A 23,807-nucleotide genomic window follows, 5' to 3' on the forward strand; every position below is an offset into this window, starting at 1 on the left:
TGGGGACAAGTGATGTGGTTTTGTCTAGTAGATTAATTGCTGCCAATTCATTTTTTTTCATAATACATACAGTCGATCAGTTGTGATTCAAACATTTTTTAAATGACTCTTTACTTTAAAAAATTTGCTCCTAAACATTTATTTTTACATTGATTTTTAAAATTAAAAATAATTCATGGAGTTCCTACAAAATGGAACATTTCTTCTTTAACTAATGATTAGATCCAACACAGCCTAAAATAAAATAGGGGTGTAACGAGTAACAGATGGATACATTATCTCATTTGTATCTTCTCCCCCTATCAGAAATTGGTACAATCCAATTAATTTGACAATCAAATCATTACCAGCTATGAAGCTACACTTAATTTCAAAAAGCCATGAGCGATATAAAACATCTTCTCTGGATGAACTCCCTCAATCGCAGCCGAATGTGTAACATAGACCTCATACAATATACTCAGATACATATTCAAATATTGTAAGTAGTGTTGTCACTACAATTTAGTATCAAGGAAGCAGGCAAATTGTCACATAAAGTCCAAGGCCATCTGCTTAGAATTCCATATGAGTGGTATTCCTCGCCTAAATCATTGTGATTTAAAATTTATGAAAGGTTTATAAATGGTTTATATAAAAATCATTCACAGCTTTCTAAAATTCAATGTAAAGAGCCTGAAAACTTATTCATCGATTTTGACGAAAACTTTTTGTCGTGAGAAAATCTTGATTGCTTCCTCAATTTCTACAAGTCGTGTTTCTAGTTCTGCTTTTTTATTTCGAGCTCTTAGGGTCGCTGATGTTATTGGTAGTTTCTGGATTTCATTATTTAATTCTTTTTCCTCTGTAAAATTAAGAAGATAAAGAGAACACTGTGAGTGAGCTGATCAGTCAGAATACTATACTAGACTAGACATTATCTATGATCGAGAGACTTTGAAATATCTATGAATAAAATAGTCAGTGTGCCCATAGTAATGTACTGAAGTCATGGTCACGCAATATAAAAATATAGCAATTTGTGTTATTCAAAATGCCTCTTCAAGGACATTTTTGTTGTTGCTGCTGACAGTGCACACATTTTGCAAGTAATCAATCTTTCATCAGAGCGTGCCATGCAGTAGCAAAATAAGTGAAAAAAAAATAGGCCCCTTTATTTTACACTTAATACAAATATGATAATACTCCAGGTTTGTTAATCTAATTGACAGCCAATTAGACCAATTAGATTCTGTGACAACTACATAGTTATTACAGTGATTCACCAGGCTATTCTTGTGTGTACTCAGAGTTATAAACAGTCAGAGGAACAACAAACCGCCAATGGCTGATAATGTGTTAAAGGAAATAACCATTAAATTAGAAGCCGCAACCCTAATAGAAGTTCCAATTGCACCCATTTTTTTTGAACAATTAAGAACCAAAAATTCATCATTTCTCATATGTGTAGATGCTCTAATAGAAACCGTATCCCTTCTCTTGCATTGTACTATTTTAATAGAAGTCGCGGCTTTTAATACAGATTTTACAGTACTGGTAGATCACATTAACTTACTTTGTTTGAGTACTTCAAGTGTCTCAAGTCTCTCTTTCTGTGGCATAGCTTTATGACCCTCTGGCATATCAGGGTCAGGGATATTTTGCCGCCTTTCTTCCTCTTCAGCTTCCCACTGTTTCTTCCGTGACTGCAAACTAAGGAACAATTATTAATATAAACGTTGTAAATTATGAAAATATAGTATTTTGGTACATAAATAATATATAACAAGAAATACCATATAGAGTTGTACATATAGAAAGTCATGAGGAATAATAACTTTCGGTTACATGTATATGCCGATTCTGTCAATCTGATGTCAGCAGTGTATATCGCCTCTAACAAATTAATTACCAACAAAGCAAATTGAGTTCATGTCTCTGAGGTTCAGAAACCAATCACAACTTATGTTACAGACTGCTAGTTGGCAGAGACATCTTGAAGAGCTACTACAAACAAGATTTTCATTGGTCAGGTGGATTAGAGGTTGAAGTGGTGTACACCACAACCAAATCAGAATATGATCAAATTTATCATCTAACCCATAGAGCATTTCGTTTTGTAGTGATTATACTGGAAAACTACACCTATTCAAGACAAGCAATATTAAATAGCTTCTGAAATTGGCATCTCAGTTTAAAGTTTATAGTTCAAAATCAAAGAAAGCTTAGAAAGAACTCCCATGTGCTGAGAGTATTGGAGACACATTAAATATAATTCGAAATTATTTAGCTGAAAACTAATTATGCAAATCAGAAAATTAATATGACCAGATTTGAGTGTAAAACTAATGAGTTCTGCGCAATGTAACAGAAAATCTATGTCTCCAAGTTTAATTGAAATGTGATTAGAACCAAAAAATTATGAATTATTATGCTTATTAGGGAATTAATATGAACAGATTTTTACCCAAAACTAATTAGGTTTGTACATTGTCCTAGAGCATCTTTATACTAAGTTTCATTGAAATGGAATAATTAGTACCGTGAAAACTCCAAAATTTCGACCCCTCTAAAAATTCGATCGCCTATTTATTTGCCGGTTTCTGTGTTTTATTTACCTACAAATTTTCGACTCCACTAAAAATTGCCGACTCATTCTTATTCGAAAATTGCGACCAGTTTTAGTTTTCCCCCAAACGAAAAAAAAAACGATGTGAGCGTTCAAGCGGGACCTTCCTCGAAGGCATGAATCCGGGTTTCTGATTGACTGAGAGATTTTTATTTTATTGGTAACGAAAATATATTCTAAATAAACGAAGTTTCAAATAAAAACGAACACAAAAATCTCGGCATGCTGCGTTTCTGAATTGTTGATTATTACTGTACTCAGTAGTGATTATAATAATGTACACAAAATAAATTTGTTGAATGGTTATGAAATACAAATAAAAGTCAACTTAGTTTCATCGTAAGCGAATGATTCCGGTCTCGTATAAACGTTTGATGCTGTAGGATATCCGCCATGTTCTCTTAGGTCAAATAGGTCAAATCGCTAATTAACCAATCAAAAAGCTGGATGATGCCAACGTGTTCAAATTACCATAGCTTATTTAAATATGTTAATGTTATTGAACGCAATGCGGAAGAAATTGGTGTTGTAGTACGATATTTTGGCTTGGATTTTGATGCGAAAACGGCATGATTTTTTTTAAATAAAAAAATTAGTTGTTTTTAAAAAATAAACTGGTCATCTGAAGAATAATTTAACATTGTTCACAGTGATAACAGCTCATTCTCGAAAGGAAGCTTACCCGCTCACGCTAGTCACGATAAAAATCATACACGTGTACTCTTGAATAGACAAACGTCAATGACTACGGTAAAACTTAGACTCTATTTTAGCCGGCAGGATTGATTGAAATGTCCGAAAAATGACGCCAAAATACACCTTAAAAGTCCCATTTTATTTTCTTAAATCCCATTTTATTTTTTAATCCAAGGGCGAATTTACGGCAGAATTTGGTCCCTCAAATAAGGGACACGTGAGCTTTGATTCTAACCGGATACATTGCACTGGGTCGGGGAGATAGTTTGCTAAACTTCCATGCATCTTTTGTCCAATGGGTACCTGTACTTCGAACATTCGCAAGTTTTTCTAGGTAGTGCGAGACAGCTTTGTCTTTTGACCTATTAGTTTTGTGCTGACCTCTTCTCCGCGTCTTGATGTTTTGTTTTGCTTGTCATAATACTCACTGATTGATGACTTTGTTTAGATTTTGAGTTACAACTCGGCCACGACCTTTGCTTTTACCGTGAAACATGAGGAAGTTTACGTCAATTGACGGACATTGCATTTTTTAAAAACTAATGAAGCACACTGTCTATCATCCCCATTTTTTCATTTGCTGATTTCTATTCTGAAAAATTCGACCGTCCGAAAATGCACCTTAATTTTGACTATAAAAACACGTCACATATCGAACACCAATTATTTAAAACCGGTCGAAATTTTGGAGTTTTTACGGTACTTTAGATATCAGTGTGAAAGCTTAAAATTGGTTAATTATGCAAATTAGGTAATTAATATGTAAAGATTTTAACCCACAATTATTCAGGTCTGTCTATTGTCCTACAGCATCCATGTACATTCATTGATATGTGATGTATAGTACCTGAGATATCAGTGTGAAAGTTGGTTAATTATGCAAATTAGGTGATTAATATGCACAAATATTTACCGGAAACTAATTGGGTCTGCATAATTCTAGATTCATTGAAATGTGATGATTAGTACTTTAGATATCAGTAGAAAAGCTGAAAATTAATTATGCAAATTAGGTAATTAATATGCACAATTATTTACCCTAAAACAAATCAGGTCTCTGCATAGTCCTAAAGGATCTATGTACCAAGTTTCATTGAAATGCGATGATTAGTACTTGAGATACCTGTGGAAAAGCTGAAAATTAACTAATTATGCAAATTAGGTGATTAATATGCACAAATATTTATCGAAAACAATCAATCTCTGCATAGTCCTTGAGTATGTAAGTACCAAGTTTCATTGAAATGTAATGCTAACTACTTATATCAAATGCTGAAAATTAATTAATTATGCAAATTAGGTAATTAATATGTACTGATATTACCTTAAAAACTATCAGGTCTGTGCAGTGTCGTATGACATCTATGTACCAAGTTTCATTGAAATGTGATGATTAGTACTTGAGATATCAGTGGAAAAACCGAAGATTGACTAATCATTATGCAAATTAGGTAATTAGTATCCACGGATTATTACCAAAAACTAATCAAAACCTAGCATTAGTTCAGAGCATCTATGTACCAAGTTTCATCAAAATCCAATGAGTGGTTGTTTAGATATCAGTGGAACAGTCATGGAACCACTAAAAAATAGCTAATTATCATGCAAATTAGGTAATTAATATGCACGGATTTTTACCAAAAATTAATCAAATCTGCGCATATGTTCAGAGCATCTATGTACCAAGTTTCATCAAAATCCAATGAGTGGTTCTTTAGATATCAGTGGAACAGTCATAGAACAGCTAAAAATTAGCTAATTATCATGCAAATTAGGTAATTAACGAGCATGGATTTTTACCAAAACCTAATCAAATCTGCGCATTGGCCCAGAGCATCTATGCACCAAGTTTCATCAAAAACCGATGTATGGTTCTTGAGATAGCAGTGGAACAGTCGGACACACATACACACACACACACATACACACATACACACATACACACATACACACATACACACATACACACACACATACAGACACACTAACTGCAAAGACTCCCATTTTGTGCTTCGCACATGGGAGTCAAAAAACTATGGTTTTGAAAAGTATAGAGAAAGTTTAGTAGCAAACAATCTACATTAGTACACTCAGACTCCAGTCACAAGTGAATAATTTATATGTTTTAGAAATGTTACAAAATTTGATTATTACTCGGTCAAAATTGGAATAATAATGCATAAAAAATCAATTCATTGATTTGTTATGAAATGCAAGTAAAATTCAAATTCTTTTCATCATTTTTTGGTCGTATGTAAACACTCAATGTGAAATTACATCCGTCTATGTTGACCTGAAACTGCGTTGGCAAATGCAACAGTGTTTTATCGACGTTGAAGTCATTATCACTAATTTCAGTCGGAAAATAGCACGATAAGCAATTTTTGGAAAATAAACTGAGCAATGATGAAGCATTTACCATTCTTCATGTTGATAAAAGTGCATTGTCAAAACTGAGTTCACCCATTCAAGCTAGTCACAATAAACATTGCATATATGAATATGCATTAGCTACTCAGAAAAAAAAAATGTAATCTTATTTAGGAGCCAGGAAAGATTGAAATGATCCAAAAATAATGCCTGAATTAGAACACATACAGTATTGTGTGCAATCACCTATTTGTAAATCAGTTAACATAAGCATGGGTTTATACTAGGCCAATAATACTCACTATGAAGGTACTGCTCCTCTCTTGTGGTGTTCTAATTTCTCATTCTGTTTTCTTTGATAGTTTTCAACAGCTGATACAGATGGTGATTGTCTTTGCTGCATGTATCTAGCTTGTCTAGCATTCAGGGCTATATAGTTGACATTCTCTCTCTTCTTCAGCATCATCTAGCACAAAAACAATGAGTAATATAGTATCATATTAATAATTATCTCATTCAATCTACTTTGCAGTACATGTATTTTCATGCAAAAAATTAATGTTGGTTTAAATTCATTTGGGGGGGGGGGGTGTAGTTTATAGTGTATTTTAGTACCCCAGCCACCTCTGTTTTCTCGGCTATCTGATCCTTGTTCTGTCTGTGCATATCTTGACCTTCAGCATTTAAAAAAAAGAACAATCATGCAAGACAAGAAAGGTCACCCACTTGAATAATTATTACCGGTATATTACATGCCCACATTTGTCAACTGGTGTGTGATTTAAACGCCACGGAATCATCTAGGCTGTTGTTATATTTATGTTTGCTCTTGATGTTACATTTTTGAAGTTGCAGTAAATCAATGTAGTTTTAATGTAGTTGTGTCAAGATTATTATGCCAATAGATAAATAAAACACTTTGAAACTGGAGTTCTTTTTCTGTTTGAGTAAAATATCATTCACTGGCACCATGATGTTTTTTCCTCAAGAGATCAAGATGAATTGATTTAGTATACGATACTTTGTCGAGATTACGTAAAGAGAAAACCGATAAAATCTTGCTTTAAAATGTTGATGCGATCATAGCAGAAATGCACACCCTGAAATAGCGAGTGCGTCAAATGTACTCTATTGTACATTTTCTGATAACTACTGATGTACATGTTTATGCAACTTGCATGTATTTGGTCAAACCCTAAAATTCTGCATAAATGTATTCAAATTGAACCAAGTTGACCATGATAAAAAGTCATCAAACCATATGCTGAACAACTCTACACTGGCTGGAGTTGCTGTTGACAGAAACTAGACGTCAAGCATTTTGCCATGGTTGTAAGAGATATCTTGAATGTTTTGAGAAAATGATGCAAACTCTCTTGAAATGACGTGATATCTTGACACAATCATCTACTGATGTAGGGATCCTGACTCAAAAGTCAAACAAGGTGCACTGAAGTCCCTGGGTCGGCCACAAACCTCCTCCAAATGGTAATGCATTGATTTAATACTCAACATACATTCCACCCTGCTGAACATTTTGCTCATTGTGTGGTATATTCAGGCAAAATATAGTAATTAATTGAAAAATTTGATTTTATGAAGACAAGATTTGTTAGACTTGATTGGCGATGGCGTTGTTTGAGATTTTGTTTACTTATGGTAACTGCAAATAAGGGCGTATGAATGACGTGAATAAATACATTTCTCATCAAAAATGTGACCAATTAATGCATGTCCAATTTTAGAGAGCTGAAACATTGTTTACCAAATTTTCTATTCTATTTTTTCGATAGAGAAGTGGAGAAAACAGACGGAAGCAGATGGAGTACCTATTTTGATTAATTAGCTACCAGTATGTTCAGTACATTTTTGTTTTCTTACCTCACTTTCGGCTACTGATGGATCAACAGAGCATGCGACCGACTCTGTCGTCGAGGGTCGCGAGTTGAGCGGTGTTGATGACCTTGCTTGCATACTTGATGCCGTTGATGATCTACCTTGTATACTTGATGCCACTGACGATCTACCTTGCGAATTTGACACCCTTGGTGATCTACCACATACACTAATCTCTGGAGTTCCAGGCCTACTGTGAGCCCTTAAGTAGTTTGATGAATTTGGTCTAGGTGCAGGTGGGGGTTGCTGTAAATTATCAGAGAAGAAATTAATTAGCAAACTTTTAATTGAATTTGAGCATGAAATAAAACTTATCCTTCTATATCTAAACTATTAGATGATGTAATGTATATGTTACCAACAGTTGATGATAAAATGAACATTATTATAATCTTAATAACTTGACTGGTTCTTGCCAACTAGTCACTGCACATGTACACAAAATGTTAACAGGTGTGTTCTACAATGTGGATGATCATGTCAATATTGCTCAATACTGTTTTTATACTTTATGGGGGTATACTTACATTGAGATGTTCTGAAAGTTTTGAAGAAACCTCTTTGTATTTTTCTGACTGTGGTAAAACTTTTACTGGCTCACCACATTTTTTTTGTTCTTCTTCTTTCCTCCTACGATTCATTGTTTGTATCTGGCGCATTTTTCGGACATTTTCTTTTGCATAATCCCTAGACTCGACAGTCTCTAGAAAAAATATAAAGTTTTAGAAATAATGTTAATAAATGTAACACAGTGGCAAATTGAAGTTTTTCACTCAATATTTGTTTACATCAGTCAAAGTAAATGTGATAGTTATTTTTGATTTTAATCATTATAATACAATCTCTACATGCACTTCAAATTTTCAAATGTGGGAACTATAACAGAAAACACAGAGAGCATGGAAACAAATATGAACACACACGCTTGCCCAACTTGCCAACCTTTATAAACCAATCAAACTACCCTTGTGGTGAATCTCAGGCAGGAGGCATGGCAAGCAACTGATGCTGTCTAGACTAGAAAAAACAAACTATTTCTAGTTGCCAGCCAATTTGTGAGCTACTTTGCCAACTTCATGTTCCAGTAATTCTGAAACTTGCTCAGTAGCTACCCCTCAAACAGCAGTAGTTTGTTAAAATAGGATACAGTGATGTTCTTTTCAGAAGGAGACCACCATTAACAGGCATACTAATATCAATTACAGGACAGTAGTCATCATGACGTCACATGCAGAGTTCATGTTGTGTCCCTAGTATGAATCCCATATATTAGATTGTTAGATTACAAAAAACTCAAGCCATTGCAGAATAAAGACCACTGTCCTTTAACTTGCATCCACATTCCATAGTAGTTTAAATGGAAATCAATGTCAACATTCCATTTTCTCTTTCCTTGTACAACATACTTTGTCTGGGTGGTCTGTATATACCCTGGCCTTCAAGCTGTAAAAGTAGTCCCAGTGAACCTTTGTGTTTCTCAGCTATTGATTCAGCTTCTGGTCTCACCCTTGGCTTTGGTGCTGTGTCGCATGATGCCCACCCATTGCTAGACTGGTAGGTAGGGTCAGCGGGAATCGGACTTGACAACATGACCCTGTTTGCCTGATGAATGCTGCACCTGACAAAAAGATGATTTATTATAAGTACATGATAGCCTACAAGAAGAAACCTGCGAAATTAATGATGATCTGGCTGTAATTCAATTGTTTTAACATAAATCCTATGCCACTAAATTTTGAACTGACATAATGCTGGCAAATAATATTCTGTATATCGTGCCACAGTTGTCACACTGTGTCATGTTTGGTATGCATCCAATGTGATGTAGACAACACATGTACAAAACTTTGCACAGAATTCAAATGTTTGTTTCATGACTACCGTGTTTTCTCTATTAGAAATACATCTTCAATAGAAGCACATATAAACCAAAAATTGCATTTGGTGTATACTGAGAATTAAAATATTACTTATTTCATCAAATTTCTACATTTCATGTGAGTACATGCTTTAATTAGAATGTTATCTGGTCCAAAGATTTGAAGAGCAGTAACAATAATTAATGTAAATGTATTGACAAATAATGAATACAGTATTTATTTAGTCCAAACAAGAGGTAACAGTAAGTTCATCTGCAATATCAAACCCAGTCAATAATTGAATATTTCTCACTCTACAGTCATGAAAGTCAATTTAATTATCATGTCTCCAGTCTAGATTTACAAATGATTTACTATGTAGCACATTTTACCACACTCAATCTTATGGTATGGAGAGCTAAGATGGTACATGTATCTTCTGATGTCCATATTTTGAGAGACTAATAATTGCCTAAATAAGAGGTAGTAAAATAAGAAGACCGAAACGAAACCAACAGCTATAGAAGCCATGATCAAAAGTGGACATTAAAATTCTCTCAATTCAGTAATGAACAACAACCATAATAACATTATTCAAAACAATTCGGTACTAAAGTACACCGACGGTGCTCAGTGATAATATTGTGAAAGCTGGTATACAATTTATTTTACAGCTGATTAGTATTAATGCAAGGGGTACAGTCACTTCGCCCGAAATCCACTTCGCCCGAACTCCTTCGCCCGATTACCAGTTCGCCCAATTACCGGTTCGCCCAATTACCGGTTGGCCCGTTTTCCTTTTCGCCCGATTTACCGATGTTACACACTAGGCCTACTGGGGGTTTCGATTCGAAATGTACATCTGGTAAAATGCATAAAATCTACCATATGATCGCATTTTAGTCAGGGTTTTCTTGTCGATGCAAACACTGCAACTGATGTCCGCCATTGCGGGTAGTCATCCCCATTCACAATAGGTTCCTAGGGTTTTTTCCTAGGGTTTTTTTCCTAAGGGGTTTTCTTTCCAGACCCCTAACGTAACATGGGGCGATTTTTTTTATTATCAGTGGGACTGATATAATGCGACTTAACATAACATGGGACGATTTTTTTATTACAATGCGACTTAACGTAACATGCGACAATTTTTTTATTACAATGTGACTTAACGTAACATGCGACGATTTTTTTATTACAATGCGACTTAACGTAACATGGGACAATTTTTTTATTACAATGCGACTTAACGTAACATGCGACGATTTTTTTATTACAATGCGACTTAACGTAACATGGGACGATTTTTTTATTACAATGTGACTTAACGTAACATGCGACGATTTTTTTATTACAATGCGACTTAACGTAACATGCGACGATTTTTTTATTACAATGCGACTTAACGTAACATGCGATGATTTTTTAAAATAAAATTACGTTACAACCCCGTTGTAAACTTCACGTTCGTCACCTTATAAAAACAAATTTCGACTTCTACGTTATCTTGTTTTGACTACACGTAAATACCAAACATACGAGGAATCAGGCGAACTGGTAATCGGGCGAAATGGCAATCGGGCGAAATGGTAATCGGGCGAACAGGTAATAGGGCGAAACCGTTCGGGCGAAGTGGTAAATGGGCGAAATGCCCCCAATTCTTAATGCAAGCACCGTCAAACCTGATAATGAAATCACGTCCTAACCACGAATTAACCACCGTGACGTACACACCAAAACGAGGTGATAAAGAAAAAAAGAGCACAGTTAGCTTATATAACCTACAATATGGCAGAACATATGAGTAAAGAAATGAGAGTTACTCAAAACATGGCTATCTATACTCAAATTGTATAATGTATTTCAGTCGTTGGCCAGAACATTATTTGGCTCAAATTTTAGGAAATGTCAAACGCATGATTTGCAACAGATACCACTTGTTTCCGCATATAGAACAGCACATGGACTTACTGGACTAAAGGCTCCTCCAATCGTATTTTCTTCCTGTTATTCTCAGTTCCAAAAGAGCTCATTTCGTCGTCAAAACTGTTACTAGTTTGAAAATTCAAGCCACATATGAAACGTCAGGATAAAGAGTTCAAGTCGAAACAGGAATAAACAAAATACGCGTGCAAATACATGATTTTTAAGCACTTACTTGTGACATTTTCGTCCAATCATAGGCAACTTACCTTAAATTACAGATGGCCTGTACTTGTCTTGTATATGAATATGTCAGATATGATTCTCGATCGCAAACAGTGCTATTTTTAAAGAGAAATTAGAAGAAAACGTCAGTGTTTTCTACAACGACCTGCAAAGACATACGAAATATAATCACGTGGGATCAAATTATCCAATCAACACACGGCTTTCATGCAGTCGGAAACGGGGTCGTCGAATAACCAATCGCTCACTATTTTCCATTATTGTTTGGACCTTCACAAGCACCATGACAACAGTGGCTGACCACCATTTTGTCGAAGTAAAAACTTGCGAAGCCAAACGGTAGTAGTATTGAACAACTTCAATATTTTATCAGAATCTGACATATTGCTTTACGTACACTGGATTTTAAGCAAGCCGAACAACTGCGCAAACCTCCCCATGTAGCCTGGAAGGGAGTCATAGCAGAATTGGTGTCCGCTTTGCGGTAATTTGTTATTGAAACCCGTCTGAGGTTTGATACAACAGGAACTGCAGAGGTTGCTGTTTTGTTTATACCATTATATTTAGAATTATATACGTTTATGTGAGTTTTAACAATGTCACGAGCGACAGCATCAAAGTCTAGAGCTGACAAGAATAAAACGAAAGATTCTGACAGAGCAGGAACTCAATCGGCTTCCGTGCCGCCTGTCAGCAACGATGTTGTGCCAGGACGATTTTCAGAGTCCGACTGGTAAGTTAGACATACATTATATGTTTGTTATGTTGATCCCAATAAATCCCAATGTTGCATTGATCCCAATAAAACAAATCTGGAATTTGTCTGTTGAAATATAACGATAGCGAATGTGTGTATTCTTCAGATTTGTGTTGTCTGAATATTATTTAATTACTAGTATATTAATTCACATTCCGGATGTATGTTGCGAATTAATATAAATAAACAATTAAAACTGACTTTTATTCTGCACCACCCTTCAAAGTGACTGACACAGGTTTATGCTAATACACTTGTAAAACAATCTACGCAATATGTTAAATGCAATCTCAAAATTAAATAATGCTGATCTGTGAAATTGGTTCACACTTATTCAAAGGAAACCATAGGTGTAGATGACCTATTCATACCAATAAAATCCTATAATGAAATGTGAACACCAATACAGAGTGACATTTTGAGAAATTCTCCTGTAGAAATTCTAGTATTAATGAACCACTGTTGGATGTGATTTTTCCTATGATGAGATTGAGCTTCAAAAAATGGTAAAAAAAAAAAGACTTCAGTATCAATTTCTCAACCACCAAAGTCAACTTCTATCAACTTCATAGTTAAAGTTCCATATTTTTTAAATTATTTCTATCAACATTTGGCAACAATGTGGTATAATTCAATCCATCATGTGTTTTTTTTAGGTCCCACCTCATTGAAAGGGAAGATGGAGAAGACTTTATTATTGATATGGTGGAAGAAATTGTTGATCAGTCTCTTTCAGTTATTTATCATAATTATATACAAAAACAGTTATTACCATTTACCATAACCAAGGCCAAAGATGACATCTTACAAGTCATTGAGGTAAGTAATCCCCCATACCTGATATCGCAGACACAGTTATTTTTTTTTTATTAGAAAGAATATCAGTAGTTGAAATTAATTTCACAAGCAACAAAGTAAACTGCAGTACACATGTAATAATTCTCAGCATACAATCATTTCAGGTCACAGTGAATTTCTTGAACATTTTTATTGAAATTTATAAAATATTCACCCTGGACGACCCTTGTGTGCCACTTAAATCCAAAGAAGACGCTTCCACATATAGAAGCTATTTGGTGTTTTCCATCGTCATTTGAAATCTATAAAATATTTATAACAATTTTATATAACAAATTCACACCTTCATTAAATTCAATACAATCAAATTTGCAAATACAGAGTGTACAAAAAAGCATCTCAATCCTTCACTTGAATTTAAACTTATTTACAGTTATTTAACAACATCGATAGTCCAAAATAAGTATATTGAATGAATTAACATTCTTCTAAAAAAAAAACTACATGCATAAAGATCTTGAACATTTCAATAAAAATATATTTGGGGGTTGAGTTTATCTCAATTTGAAGTTGCATTGTCTGGTTTATTTGGAAAAAAAAACTTGTTATTGAAAATAATATATCAGTGACGTTTTATCTTCTCTCATCAGTGGCGGTTCCTTGAAAGAGATGAGGGTGAAGGTGAGGCAGTCAACAAAGATGTGTCATGGCAAGAAGAGGAAGGTTTGTTCTAGCACTAATGCTTTTAATGCAACATTTTTGCTTGCCAAAATATTGCTACTACATTATGCACATTTTTATGTATTGTACTATGATTTCTTTGTTTATATTGGACCAATTAGATTTAATTTTGTTATTGTCTATATGTTTTGGTCAAATTAAAAAAAAATATTGGAAAATTCATTCAGGTTAGTTATGTGAATGGCGACAAAAGCTGATTTTGGATGTTAAAAGTTATTATTGAGATCTTATGGAAATAAGTCACATCTTCTGTTTTGCATTATCATTAGAGCCACTTCCAGCTGTACCTGACTCATGGGCACAAGGATCCGTACCAAGGACACTGATACCAGTCAGAACTCCTACTCCATCAGAACATGACACAGAGGTCACATCAGTAAGTTGTCTGTCTAGAGCAGGCACCATCAATGATGATGATGATTTCACTACGTTTAATGAAACATCGGCCGATGATCTTCTTGTTGAAGAAAAGGCAAAGCCTCAGGTTGAGACTATTGTGGAACAGCAAGAGGAGACATCGCCAACGCTGCAACAGGAGGTGCAAGAAGTTCCAGAAAAACCTACTGAGCAACCTGTAGCATTCATTCCTGAACCTGTAAGTTGATATTACACATGCTCTGTAGACCCTCAACTCAGTAAAGCCCTGCTTGGTTCTAACAGTCATTTAATAATGTGTCTTCTGAGTTCTAGCATGCATGTTTTTCTGGCAGACTAAAACTGCAAATTTTTCTTTTTTCACTCTGAAAAATTAAATTGAAAATGCCAGACTTCAACAAATAGTCTGTGTTGCTGCATTAAAAATAACTGAGCTCTGATCTAGTATGAAAAAGCCAACCTACCTATAATGGTAATACTGTGCATATGTCTTGTTTAGTACACTCACTGCACCATTATTATAGCATATCGGAATCAGAAATAAATATTCTTTTTTTGTGATAAAGAAATAAGCAGAATAGTGACAGATGTATTATGGTGTTAAAATAATTTTGCAATGTATTTGTTTAGGTGGTATTGTCCATGTAAAATCAAATCAAAGCTAGAATGAAGTAATGTTGTTGTGGTTGAAATGATTGTCTGCTCATATTGTCCACAATTTATCTGTTTCACTCACTGTACTGTGCACATTCTGTATTCCAGTCCATCAACATACCCATAATATATGCTGTGCTAAATGCAGATTTATCGCTTCTTTTTGTTTTCAGCCAAAGGAACAAAAGAAGAAAAAGAAATTCAAATATAAGCCTCATCGTGGTCCACTGAAATCTGCCGGACTAACCAGAATGAACCAGACATTGGACGATGCAGAGAGAGAAATGAACATAGCTGAAATCAAATCAGAAATGCAACAGTGTGATGTAGAAGAAATCATGGCATTTGATCTTTTACATATGCCTTCATCATGTCACTCAATATTAAAGGTGAGTCAGTTAAAGATGACATTATTCACTTCTTATAGTATTTGAAATAGAAAATGCTCCGCTGGTAATATTTATGATATTAAATACGAGTAATTGGTACGAGTATGAGTAATATAAGACTGGATACACTTTTCAGGCTATTGTCATCTTCTTAAGCCTGTTATCGCTTGTGATGAGCTTTGTGTATTTGGTGTATCTGTACTTTAATATATATTGGTTGCCCGCTCTATTTAATCCTACTTTATAAGTGACACTCACATGTATAACTAGATCAGATATACTTTATTACATCAGTGATGTGATGCTGCAATGTGTGTTGTATTTTTGGTAGGCTCAAGCTGGAAGACCACCGGGTAACAAAGAAGTCACTTATGATGAGAAGGGCAATGTGATTGCTGTGATGAAAATGGACCCAGAAAGACTGCCCTCACATAGGTATGCAATAATCCAATTATCAGTATTATCGCATACTTAAACAATTTCTTGTTTAGTTTTAATTTAAAACTAATACCATTGTACTGTATGTAATTCATGTTATATTTAATTGATTATTTCAGGATAAAAACTCAGTTTAGTATAGTGGATCCTGCTGTAGAAGCAGCACATGCTAGATTAATAGCAATGAGAACGGGTAGATATAGGGTCTCTCAAGCCAAGTCTAAGATGACTACTAGAACCACAACAACAGTAGGAGGAGACAGTAAGTATCTAATATGAAATAATTATGAACTAAATAATCTGGATGCAGATATACTTTACACCACCTTAGTATTAGTCCATTCTTGATAGTTCTTGCTACTGCTTATGTGTTTTTAGCTTCGCTGTCGACGAAGTCGAGCTGAGCTTATAGTATTACTTATTAGTATTCCTGTCGTCAACTTTACATTTTCGACTTCTTCTTAAAAACCCCAAACTATATAGCTGTGAAACTTTCTAGGAAAGTACCTTGGGTGGTTCTCTCTCAGATTTGTTCATTTCGTGTGGATATGTTCAATTGTATTTTTTATAGCCAGTATTTTTGTAATTTTTGGTAAAAAGTGATATTTTCAACTTCTTGTTATAAACCACAAGTCCGATTGCTTTGGTAGTACATATTTAGGTACTGCATGTGGACCTCTCTCAGATTTTTTCATTTCGTGATGATATCTTTGATTCTCTAATTTTGATGAATATTTTTGTCATTTTTGGTAAAAAGTAATATTTTCGAATTTTTGTTGAAAACAATAAGTCTGATTGCTTTAATACTATACATATTGTTCATTTTCTGATGATATCTTCAGTTCTTAAATTTATTATTTGTGAACATTATATTAATTTTCCTTTTCTTAATTTTTTATTATAGCTATTAAAACCAATGCAGCCACAACTCAAAGTGTACTGACACTGGACAGTAGTAGTCTACCCCAACATACTACTTCATTTGATCAGCAGGCTGTAACACCATTGCCTCCTCCGTTGGTGAGTATAATACAGTCTTGATTCACTTTACATCACTTGCATAATATTCTAATTATATGTAAATTAGATAGCTGAGTTTTCTAGATCAATATTTGTAAGAAAGCTTGTATACTTTGAATTGAATTTATAATAATTTCTGTAGAATACTTTATTTTCACTTGGAATTAATTTTCGCTGAAAGATTGATTCAGTGAAAATAAAATCCAGCGAATATACCGTTGTTCCTATATATTACATTTAACGCGTCAAAAATCAGTGAAAATAAATTATATACAAAACACTCAAAAAGTCTATTCTATGTCTAAATGTCTAAAATTAATTCCAGCTAAAATAAAGTATTTTACAGTATAATTATACAACAATAACAGTTTACAATCTTTATAAAGACAAACTATTATTGTGCTGACTGCCCAAATATTTCAAATCATTTTGAATTTTCTTTTTATTCACTCACTAATTATTTTTTTCACTTTTTTTCTCTACAGCTTGACTCAATGGAGTTGGCTCCTGGTGTTGTTGTCAAAGAAGGTAACCGAATTAGAAAAGGACCACGGCTTCGACCTCGTCAAGAAGACGTGGTCACATCAGCCACTATTAAAGCACTCCGTCCACTGGTACATGATGGTCCAGGTCAACGAATCAATGTTACTGCAATTCTTGGCAGACAAACTCCTGTACTGAGACCCATCCCAGCAACGGAACCTGTTCCCCCGATAAATCCATACTCGCGTATAATATCTAATTGACCTGTGCCTCAGATGTAAATAAACTGTTCATCTTTCTGTAAACTAGTATTTTTGTAATGTATTCATTTCTGTATCTCTACTCCTTTTTTTTATCATTCCCACTGTTTACACATGCTCCCCCAGACAATGACAACAATAATTAATATAGTAATTAATGTATGTATTTTCATCAACAGTTTCAAATGTCTAACTTATAGAAAAAAACAAAAACAGTACGGATGCAGTTATACCTGTGAAAATGACTCACAATTGCTTGTATCACATTTATATACAAAAAATTGACTCCAGTGAGCTGAGATCTCTTTTCATTGTAACTCTGTTTTGCATTTTGTTGAGAGATTGTTGAGGTAATAATGTGGTCGTAATTTTACAGTTTTTAAAATATGAATATTTAAAATGTGGTGGTCATATCAAGGTGCATGTTTGAATTTTGTGTACAATGTAGTTAACCTATGTTGTACAAGTCACTATGTGACACATATCAAAGATGTCATCAAGGTGCATGTTTGAATTTTGTGTACAATGTAGTTAACCTATGTTGTACAAGTCACTATGTGACACATATCAAAGATGTCACTGTGCGACCACCACCCTTTAAATGTGATATTCAAAATATCATCACAAAGATGACCAAGTATCAATTCAGAGTAATTGCAAAAACTACAACATCTGTAATGTAATACATCATACTTGTAATAATTTGAACTGTACATGATTCAAGCCAAGAAATGAGTTCCAACATTGATAAGCAATCCATATGATCCCATCTACTATAACACACTTATTATTTAATGTATGTGTACATTTCATGGCATGATAAGAAAACACTTTTACATATTGTATATAATCTGAAAAGTAACAAAACATTCCCTGTGTAAAACTTTGTTTTGATAAAAAATTGTAGTTATTTTCTATGTTTATAATATGACTGTTCTATATCTGAAATTATTCTATATTACCACTATGATGTTTATTTCAATAGAATTTTATGCAAGGATGCAATATAATAAAAAACTTTTTACCATGATCTGTATTGTCTTTCTAGTTCATATTGTAAGAAGTCCAAAATGGGGACTTTTTGGTTTTATCAGTCCGTCCATCCATTGCCATTTCTTGGACATTCCTGGATCTATTTGGTACAAAGTTGAGACAAAGACAAGTCATAATAGAATAAATATGCATGTTGATTGTATTTTTTTCGTTTCCTTGACTGGTTATTTTTTCCATATCAGTGCTTGATGAAGGAAAGGTATAAGAGGAAAATATTCGTCTTTGTGATTGTCTGTGACTTGACTTGAAAACTACCTGCATGATTACCTTGATGTAAACAAAACAAGGGTTATTTGTTTCTCCACTACGATATTTGTAAAATTTCACTTAAAATTGTCTCATGCAATTTTTATATGATCATCTTCAAACATGGAAATGGTATCCATAAAATGTCAATCAGGTTCAATTTTGTTGTGACAAGCATGCATACTTTTCAATAAAAATTAGGCATACTATAAATGGTAAGAATAAAGACATTTACACGGCTGATAGTGAAAATCTTAGGCTAGTACAAGATCTGTCAATTAAATAAATCTACTAAACTAAAGTCGTCACAAAAAAAACATTTTTCTTGCTCATATATAATTGCTGCCAGTGTACTACAATATTTGGTAACTTTTATACAATTTATGTTATATACTCTATAAAGGACAGTATATGTAGTTCCACCCACCCTAGTCCCATGTGGGCACTCGGCTTGTATAGGAAGGATATATTTTAAATACAAATTTATTCACGTTTTTAATAAAATAACGACTTCTGAAAAATCTAAACACCCCATACAATATTCGTGTTGATAAACACGAGGGTCGGCAAGGGGTATTTAATCATTTTTTTTTATTTTCGTAATAATGTAATTTAAATAAATAAAAACGTTAATTTGTAGACATAGGTAAGGTGTAAAATGTAATCAGCTATTTCATTCGTCCATAATTTGTACAAAGACATTATTTTTTGTAAGCGTGTAAAACATTGTCCACATTAAATGTCACAAATCGTACGCAATTTCCAAATTTGAATTTTAGACACAAATTATTAAATATATTATGAAAATGTAATTTGGAATTTTCTTTATCTGTTAAGTGTAAAAATCTTTAATTTTTTAATGTAAATGGAACTTTCATTTTATTTCCTGTAAAAACGTAAATGTCTAGTGTCTGGCGCCATCTTGTGGCGACTTCCTTATATCCAAGTTATGACAACTGCGCCGCAGATTGGAACGCATGGAACGCGTCCAATGTTGACAACAATGCCGATTTTCGATCCACATTTATTCCAAGCTGATACAGCACATAACAAGCATATACGTTTCAGTGTTAATATTCACTATTTTCTGTGAAATCCAAAGAACAGACTGGAAAATGAAAGGTAAGCCACATACGAGTAACTTGTGTGTTTATCTTTGAATAGTACATGCAAACGTGCAGCTAGCATTGTAGCAGATTAAGAGGGAAACGAAGAGAAGCGACGAGAAGCGACGACTTCACTACTTTATGACCGCTACAACAATCACAGTTTACTAACTGCATTTTTTTATAATTATAATTTTGGGGAAACATTTTTAACATTGTTTTCACTTACAGATAACTTCACACCGCGCCGTATCTCGTCCACGGAGAGGCCAGTCACCATAGTAACACTGTGAGTAAATTTCTTGATTTTATGGTAATCACAGCTCGCTGCGTGTAGTGATGATCAAATTCAACCCCAAATATTGTCAAACCCATTGATGTACATTTACACCGGCCTGGACACAAAGGGCTAATCAAAACTTGTGTATGTATCATTTTGGAGGAATCGATTCAAATTCATCATGATAAATGGAACACAATAAATATGCGATCATAATCTTGAACTCCGTTTTATATTGATGCCTGCTGTTAATTATGCTGTGTACTTTTATATGTATAATTATATGCAATTATAGAGTAGTGTTCCGTCTTCTTTTAGTGATCAGGCGACAGAGAACGAGTTGTTTTGGAGTGGTGTTATTGTTCAAAAAGTCACGAGTGACGCGCAACTGAAGGAAGTCCAGAAAAGTCGTAGCAATGGTGTCGTCGCGACCAGTTCTCTGGTCAGTGGATCCATGAGTGGCACGTCCCAAGAAGAAAACGATGTACTTTTCAGTTGTCGTTCATCGGAAGCTGACAAATTTGCAGCTTCATCTGTAAGATCAGAATTTCTAAATAACCAGAAAGTAGAGATGTCCAAAGAAGAGTCTATAGTCAGCCTTGCTGTTGTTAATTTGTCCGTATCACGTGCAAAACAACAAATCGCCAGAGAGGGGCTTGAGAAGAATGTCCAAAACAACTTAAAAACTGACCTATTGGTTCAAGACTACGCTCAGGAAGTAATTGCGGGGGCCATATTGGTTTATTTTGGAGCGGATAGTGCGAATATAAGCGTTAGAAAGGAAGATAGGTATACAATAAACAACATTTCACTTCTAAGTTCACCACAATCTGTCTCAGAATCAGGACACGTTGTGAGTGAGACGCGCAGTCCTGTACAATTAATAACCTCGTCAAACGTGGGTGGTATCGTAGAACATGTAAATAATACTATGTCTCCAGAACATTGTGGCACCACATGTATTGTCAACATTATCCGTGAAATTGACGTTGAAGATAAGCGTTTGACAGACGTAAACATAACAAACTCTACTCAGCAAACACCTGGCGATCACGACACAGGTGGTATTGATGTACCTTATTCTGATAACGAACAGAGGACGAAGAAGAAAGTTTCAAAGTCAAGGGTCAGATCGTTTCTGAAATTGTTTAGAAGAAAGTCTAGAATACAAAGTGCTGCTGGAGATGGGGAACACGTTGATTCTTTGAAAAACGCCACGACATGTGGGCGCTTAACTGTGGACGAAGAGAAGCTAAAGTTAACTGAGTTAGGGGATCAAGAATCCAGGAACAAAACATGCAATAAAAGTGACAATCGGTTCAAAAAAGTTAAAAGAAGGTTTTCTAGACCAAAATCGACAACTCGCAAAGAGAACAAAAGCCCCAAATCGGCGACTAACATGTGATAATACCAGTACCAAGATGGTGGTCGTAATTACTAATACTTTTATAATATGTGTGTATTTTACTGTCGTTTGATGTAACATTAAATACATTTCTTAAAAAAGATATCGTTTCAGTAAATCTATTCAAGTATATTTTCCTTTCTTATAAATCACGCCCTCTAGTGGCAAGGCGCCTCTGCGGCGTGAATGAGTGACACGGAGGCTGTTCAAATCATCGATTACGTTTTGATCAAATCACAACACAACCAAACACAGTGCTCGATTTGAACGACACTGTCTTCACCCATATACGATATTTTGACGTCACAGAAGCATTCTATCGCTAGAGGGCGCGATATATAGAAATGGCGTATTGTCTTGTATTTCATGTGAAAAAGACAGAAGGGACGCTTAAAGTGGCGACGTCTCGCGAGAATCACGCATGGGTTCGCGGGGAATACAATTTACATCACAGTCACTTGAAGGCAGAAACATCCCAATAATTCTATCAGTAATATTATTATTCCCACTACACTAAATAAACCCGTGCGAATCGGACGATGTAAATGTAGTTGTGATGGCACAACTTTCCTAGTTAATGTTACTTTATTTATCATGAATACTATGCAAAATTACTAACACATTTTCATAATTATCGACGGATTGTCGGGTATCGGGTCAATCACCTCCCGGACAAAAGCCCCGTACAATCGACTCTGGACAAATTCCGCTCCAAAATTTGGTACGCAACACTTTTCAAATTGGTATATTTCAAGTCGTCATTCAATTATGAAAACCTGTATTATACTAATTAGCACGATATTGCATTATGGAGCATAAAGCTATGTTATTATATTAATGAGCCACGCTACTCTAGCAGACTGTCTTTTGCTACAAAAATGTTGACAGCAGTAACCAGAACTATAATGACCGAAACCTACCAAGCCTATACATTGATAGTACGCATTTAGCCTGAATTTTTTGTGTGTAGACGGAGTTTCTTTTAGGGTCACGTGACTTTAAAATAAACACAAGAGTAACATGAGTAAACAAACAACTAATAGCTCTTGCTGTCACAATGATACACTAATGATCACGTCATAAAGTATAAATGAGGAATATTTTTTTCGAATTAATGTTTCCATCATTTCGAAAATGGTAACTGTTTCGTCACAATTGTCAGTGTCAGTGTCTGTTTTTCCAGATGTCGTTTTAAAAAAATACATTTCGTAATCGATTCAATCAGTCATCCGATAATGTTTAATTACCCTGTACGTCTCATAAGCTACCAGTTAAAATAATTGTTGAGACCAATCAGACTGGAGCTTGTAATCCAACTTACCCCAGACCACACTCGTGTGGCGATAGCGATAACACCGGGACGAATGGTCTGGGGTAAATCCAACTAGTTATTTTAATAAAAAAAAACCTTGTACAAATACAGTGGTAGCGAAATACTCATACCCCTGTATATATATTATATTCAATATTATGGTAGAAGACGTGATGAAGATGAAGATGAAGAAGTAGAAGTGATGTGTTAAGACCAGATTGTTATATGGCAACTTACGTGAATTATTAAACAGTTATTGACTAAAGACTGGTAATATCCGCACTGTTTCAATTTGTATTTTCTGAAATATTCTCATATAAGACACATGAAAGAAGTTGTCAATTTTCACGACGATCAATTTGAAACGATCTATTGTAAAACGCGCGAATGTCATCTTTCTCAATGTATATTAAACACACGTGCTAGGTGAGTCAAACGAATATTAGCTACACATAGTCAGTAAATATACCTTCTTGAAATGAAGTGTTACCAGAACGGCTTATTATCAAAGTTGTTTTTGTCGGGGGTGAATTTCCGGGGTGCCGAGCGATTGCCCGGGAACGTTTGTTCTGGGGACCATCGTCCTAGAACCCATTTAATGGTGTACGCGATTATACGCAATGTACAAGTCGTGTTGATATAATCAAAAATTTCAACATTTCATATTAACACATATATTAATTATTACGTTTCTGGAAATATAGAAGTAAAATTGTTTAGAGCTACCGGGAAATTCTATTTTGTTTACTATATAGTGTACACGTCAGATACAATCGTTCTAATGACTTATAACCTTAATTACACCTGGTTAATATGCATGAATAGATACAAGTCAATTTGATGTAACTGCAGACAATTGTCAAGTTTAATCAATACAACATATAGAATATGATTA

General features: G+C 34.5%; 2 protein-coding genes across 3 annotated transcripts; one reads left to right on the forward strand and one right to left on the reverse strand.

Moving 5' to 3' along the window:
• Positions 1 to 475: 475 nt before the first annotated feature.
• LOC100369666 (enkurin domain-containing protein 1-like) lies at positions 476 to 11,758 on the reverse strand. Of its 2 annotated transcripts, XM_006816622.3 has the most exons (8): positions 11,619 to 11,699; positions 11,398 to 11,478; positions 8,977 to 9,188; positions 8,098 to 8,273; positions 7,556 to 7,816; positions 5,977 to 6,140; positions 1,556 to 1,692; positions 476 to 844 (listed from the first exon to the last, which is right to left on the reverse strand). In XM_006816622.3, the coding sequence occupies exons 2-8, from the start codon at positions 11,457 to 11,459 to the stop codon at positions 684 to 686; spliced, it is 1,173 nt and encodes a 390-aa protein (XP_006816685.1). In that variant the 5' UTR covers positions 11,460 to 11,478; positions 11,619 to 11,699; the 3' UTR covers positions 476 to 683. The 2 variants fall into 2 exon arrangements, with proteins under 2 accessions (XP_006816685.1, XP_006816686.1); XM_006816623.3 differs by lacking the exon at positions 11,398 to 11,478 and having other exon boundaries at positions 11,619 to 11,758.
• Positions 11,759 to 11,909: 151 nt separating this feature from the next.
• On the forward strand, positions 11,910 to 17,558 carry LOC100369816 (uncharacterized). The gene is made up of 9 exons (XM_002734864.4): positions 11,910 to 12,328; positions 13,009 to 13,171; positions 13,801 to 13,873; positions 14,161 to 14,486; positions 15,094 to 15,309; positions 15,641 to 15,744; positions 15,867 to 16,009; positions 16,652 to 16,767; positions 17,253 to 17,558. The coding sequence occupies exons 1-9, from the start codon at positions 12,192 to 12,194 to the stop codon at positions 17,511 to 17,513; spliced, it is 1,539 nt and encodes a 512-aa protein (XP_002734910.1). The 5' UTR covers positions 11,910 to 12,191; the 3' UTR covers positions 17,514 to 17,558.
• The last annotated feature ends 6,249 nt before the right edge of the window (positions 17,559 to 23,807 follow it).

Source organism: Saccoglossus kowalevskii, chromosome 19 (assembly GCF_978046115.1).
Source record: "Saccoglossus kowalevskii chromosome 19, keSacKowa6.1, whole genome shotgun sequence".
In the NCBI taxonomy this organism is placed as follows: Eukaryota; Metazoa; Hemichordata; class Enteropneusta; family Harrimaniidae; genus Saccoglossus; species Saccoglossus kowalevskii.

Coding starts and splice junctions, on each gene's coding strand:
- LOC100369816 (XM_002734864.4), top strand. CDS start 12,192: ATGTCACGAGCGACAGCATCAAAGTCTAGAGCTGACAAGAATAAAACG. Junction 15,745..15,866: donor GAAAGACTGCCCTCACATAG/GTATGCAATAAT, acceptor TGATTATTTCAG/GATAAAAACTCAGTTTAGTA. Junction 16,010..16,651: donor AACAACAGTAGGAGGAGACA/GTAAGTATCTAA, acceptor TTTTTATTATAG/CTATTAAAACCAATGCAGCC.
- LOC100369666 (XM_006816622.3), bottom strand. CDS start 11,459: ATGAGCTCTTTTGGAACTGAGAATAACAGGAAGAAAATACGATTGGAG. Junction 7,817..8,097: donor AACTTTCAGAACATCTCAAT/GTAAGTATACCC, acceptor GATAATTTACAG/CAACCCCCACCTGCACCTAG. Junction 6,141..7,555: donor CATCAGTAGCCGAAAGTGAG/GTAAGAAAACAA, acceptor TTTTTGTGCTAG/ATGATGCTGAAGAAGAGAGA.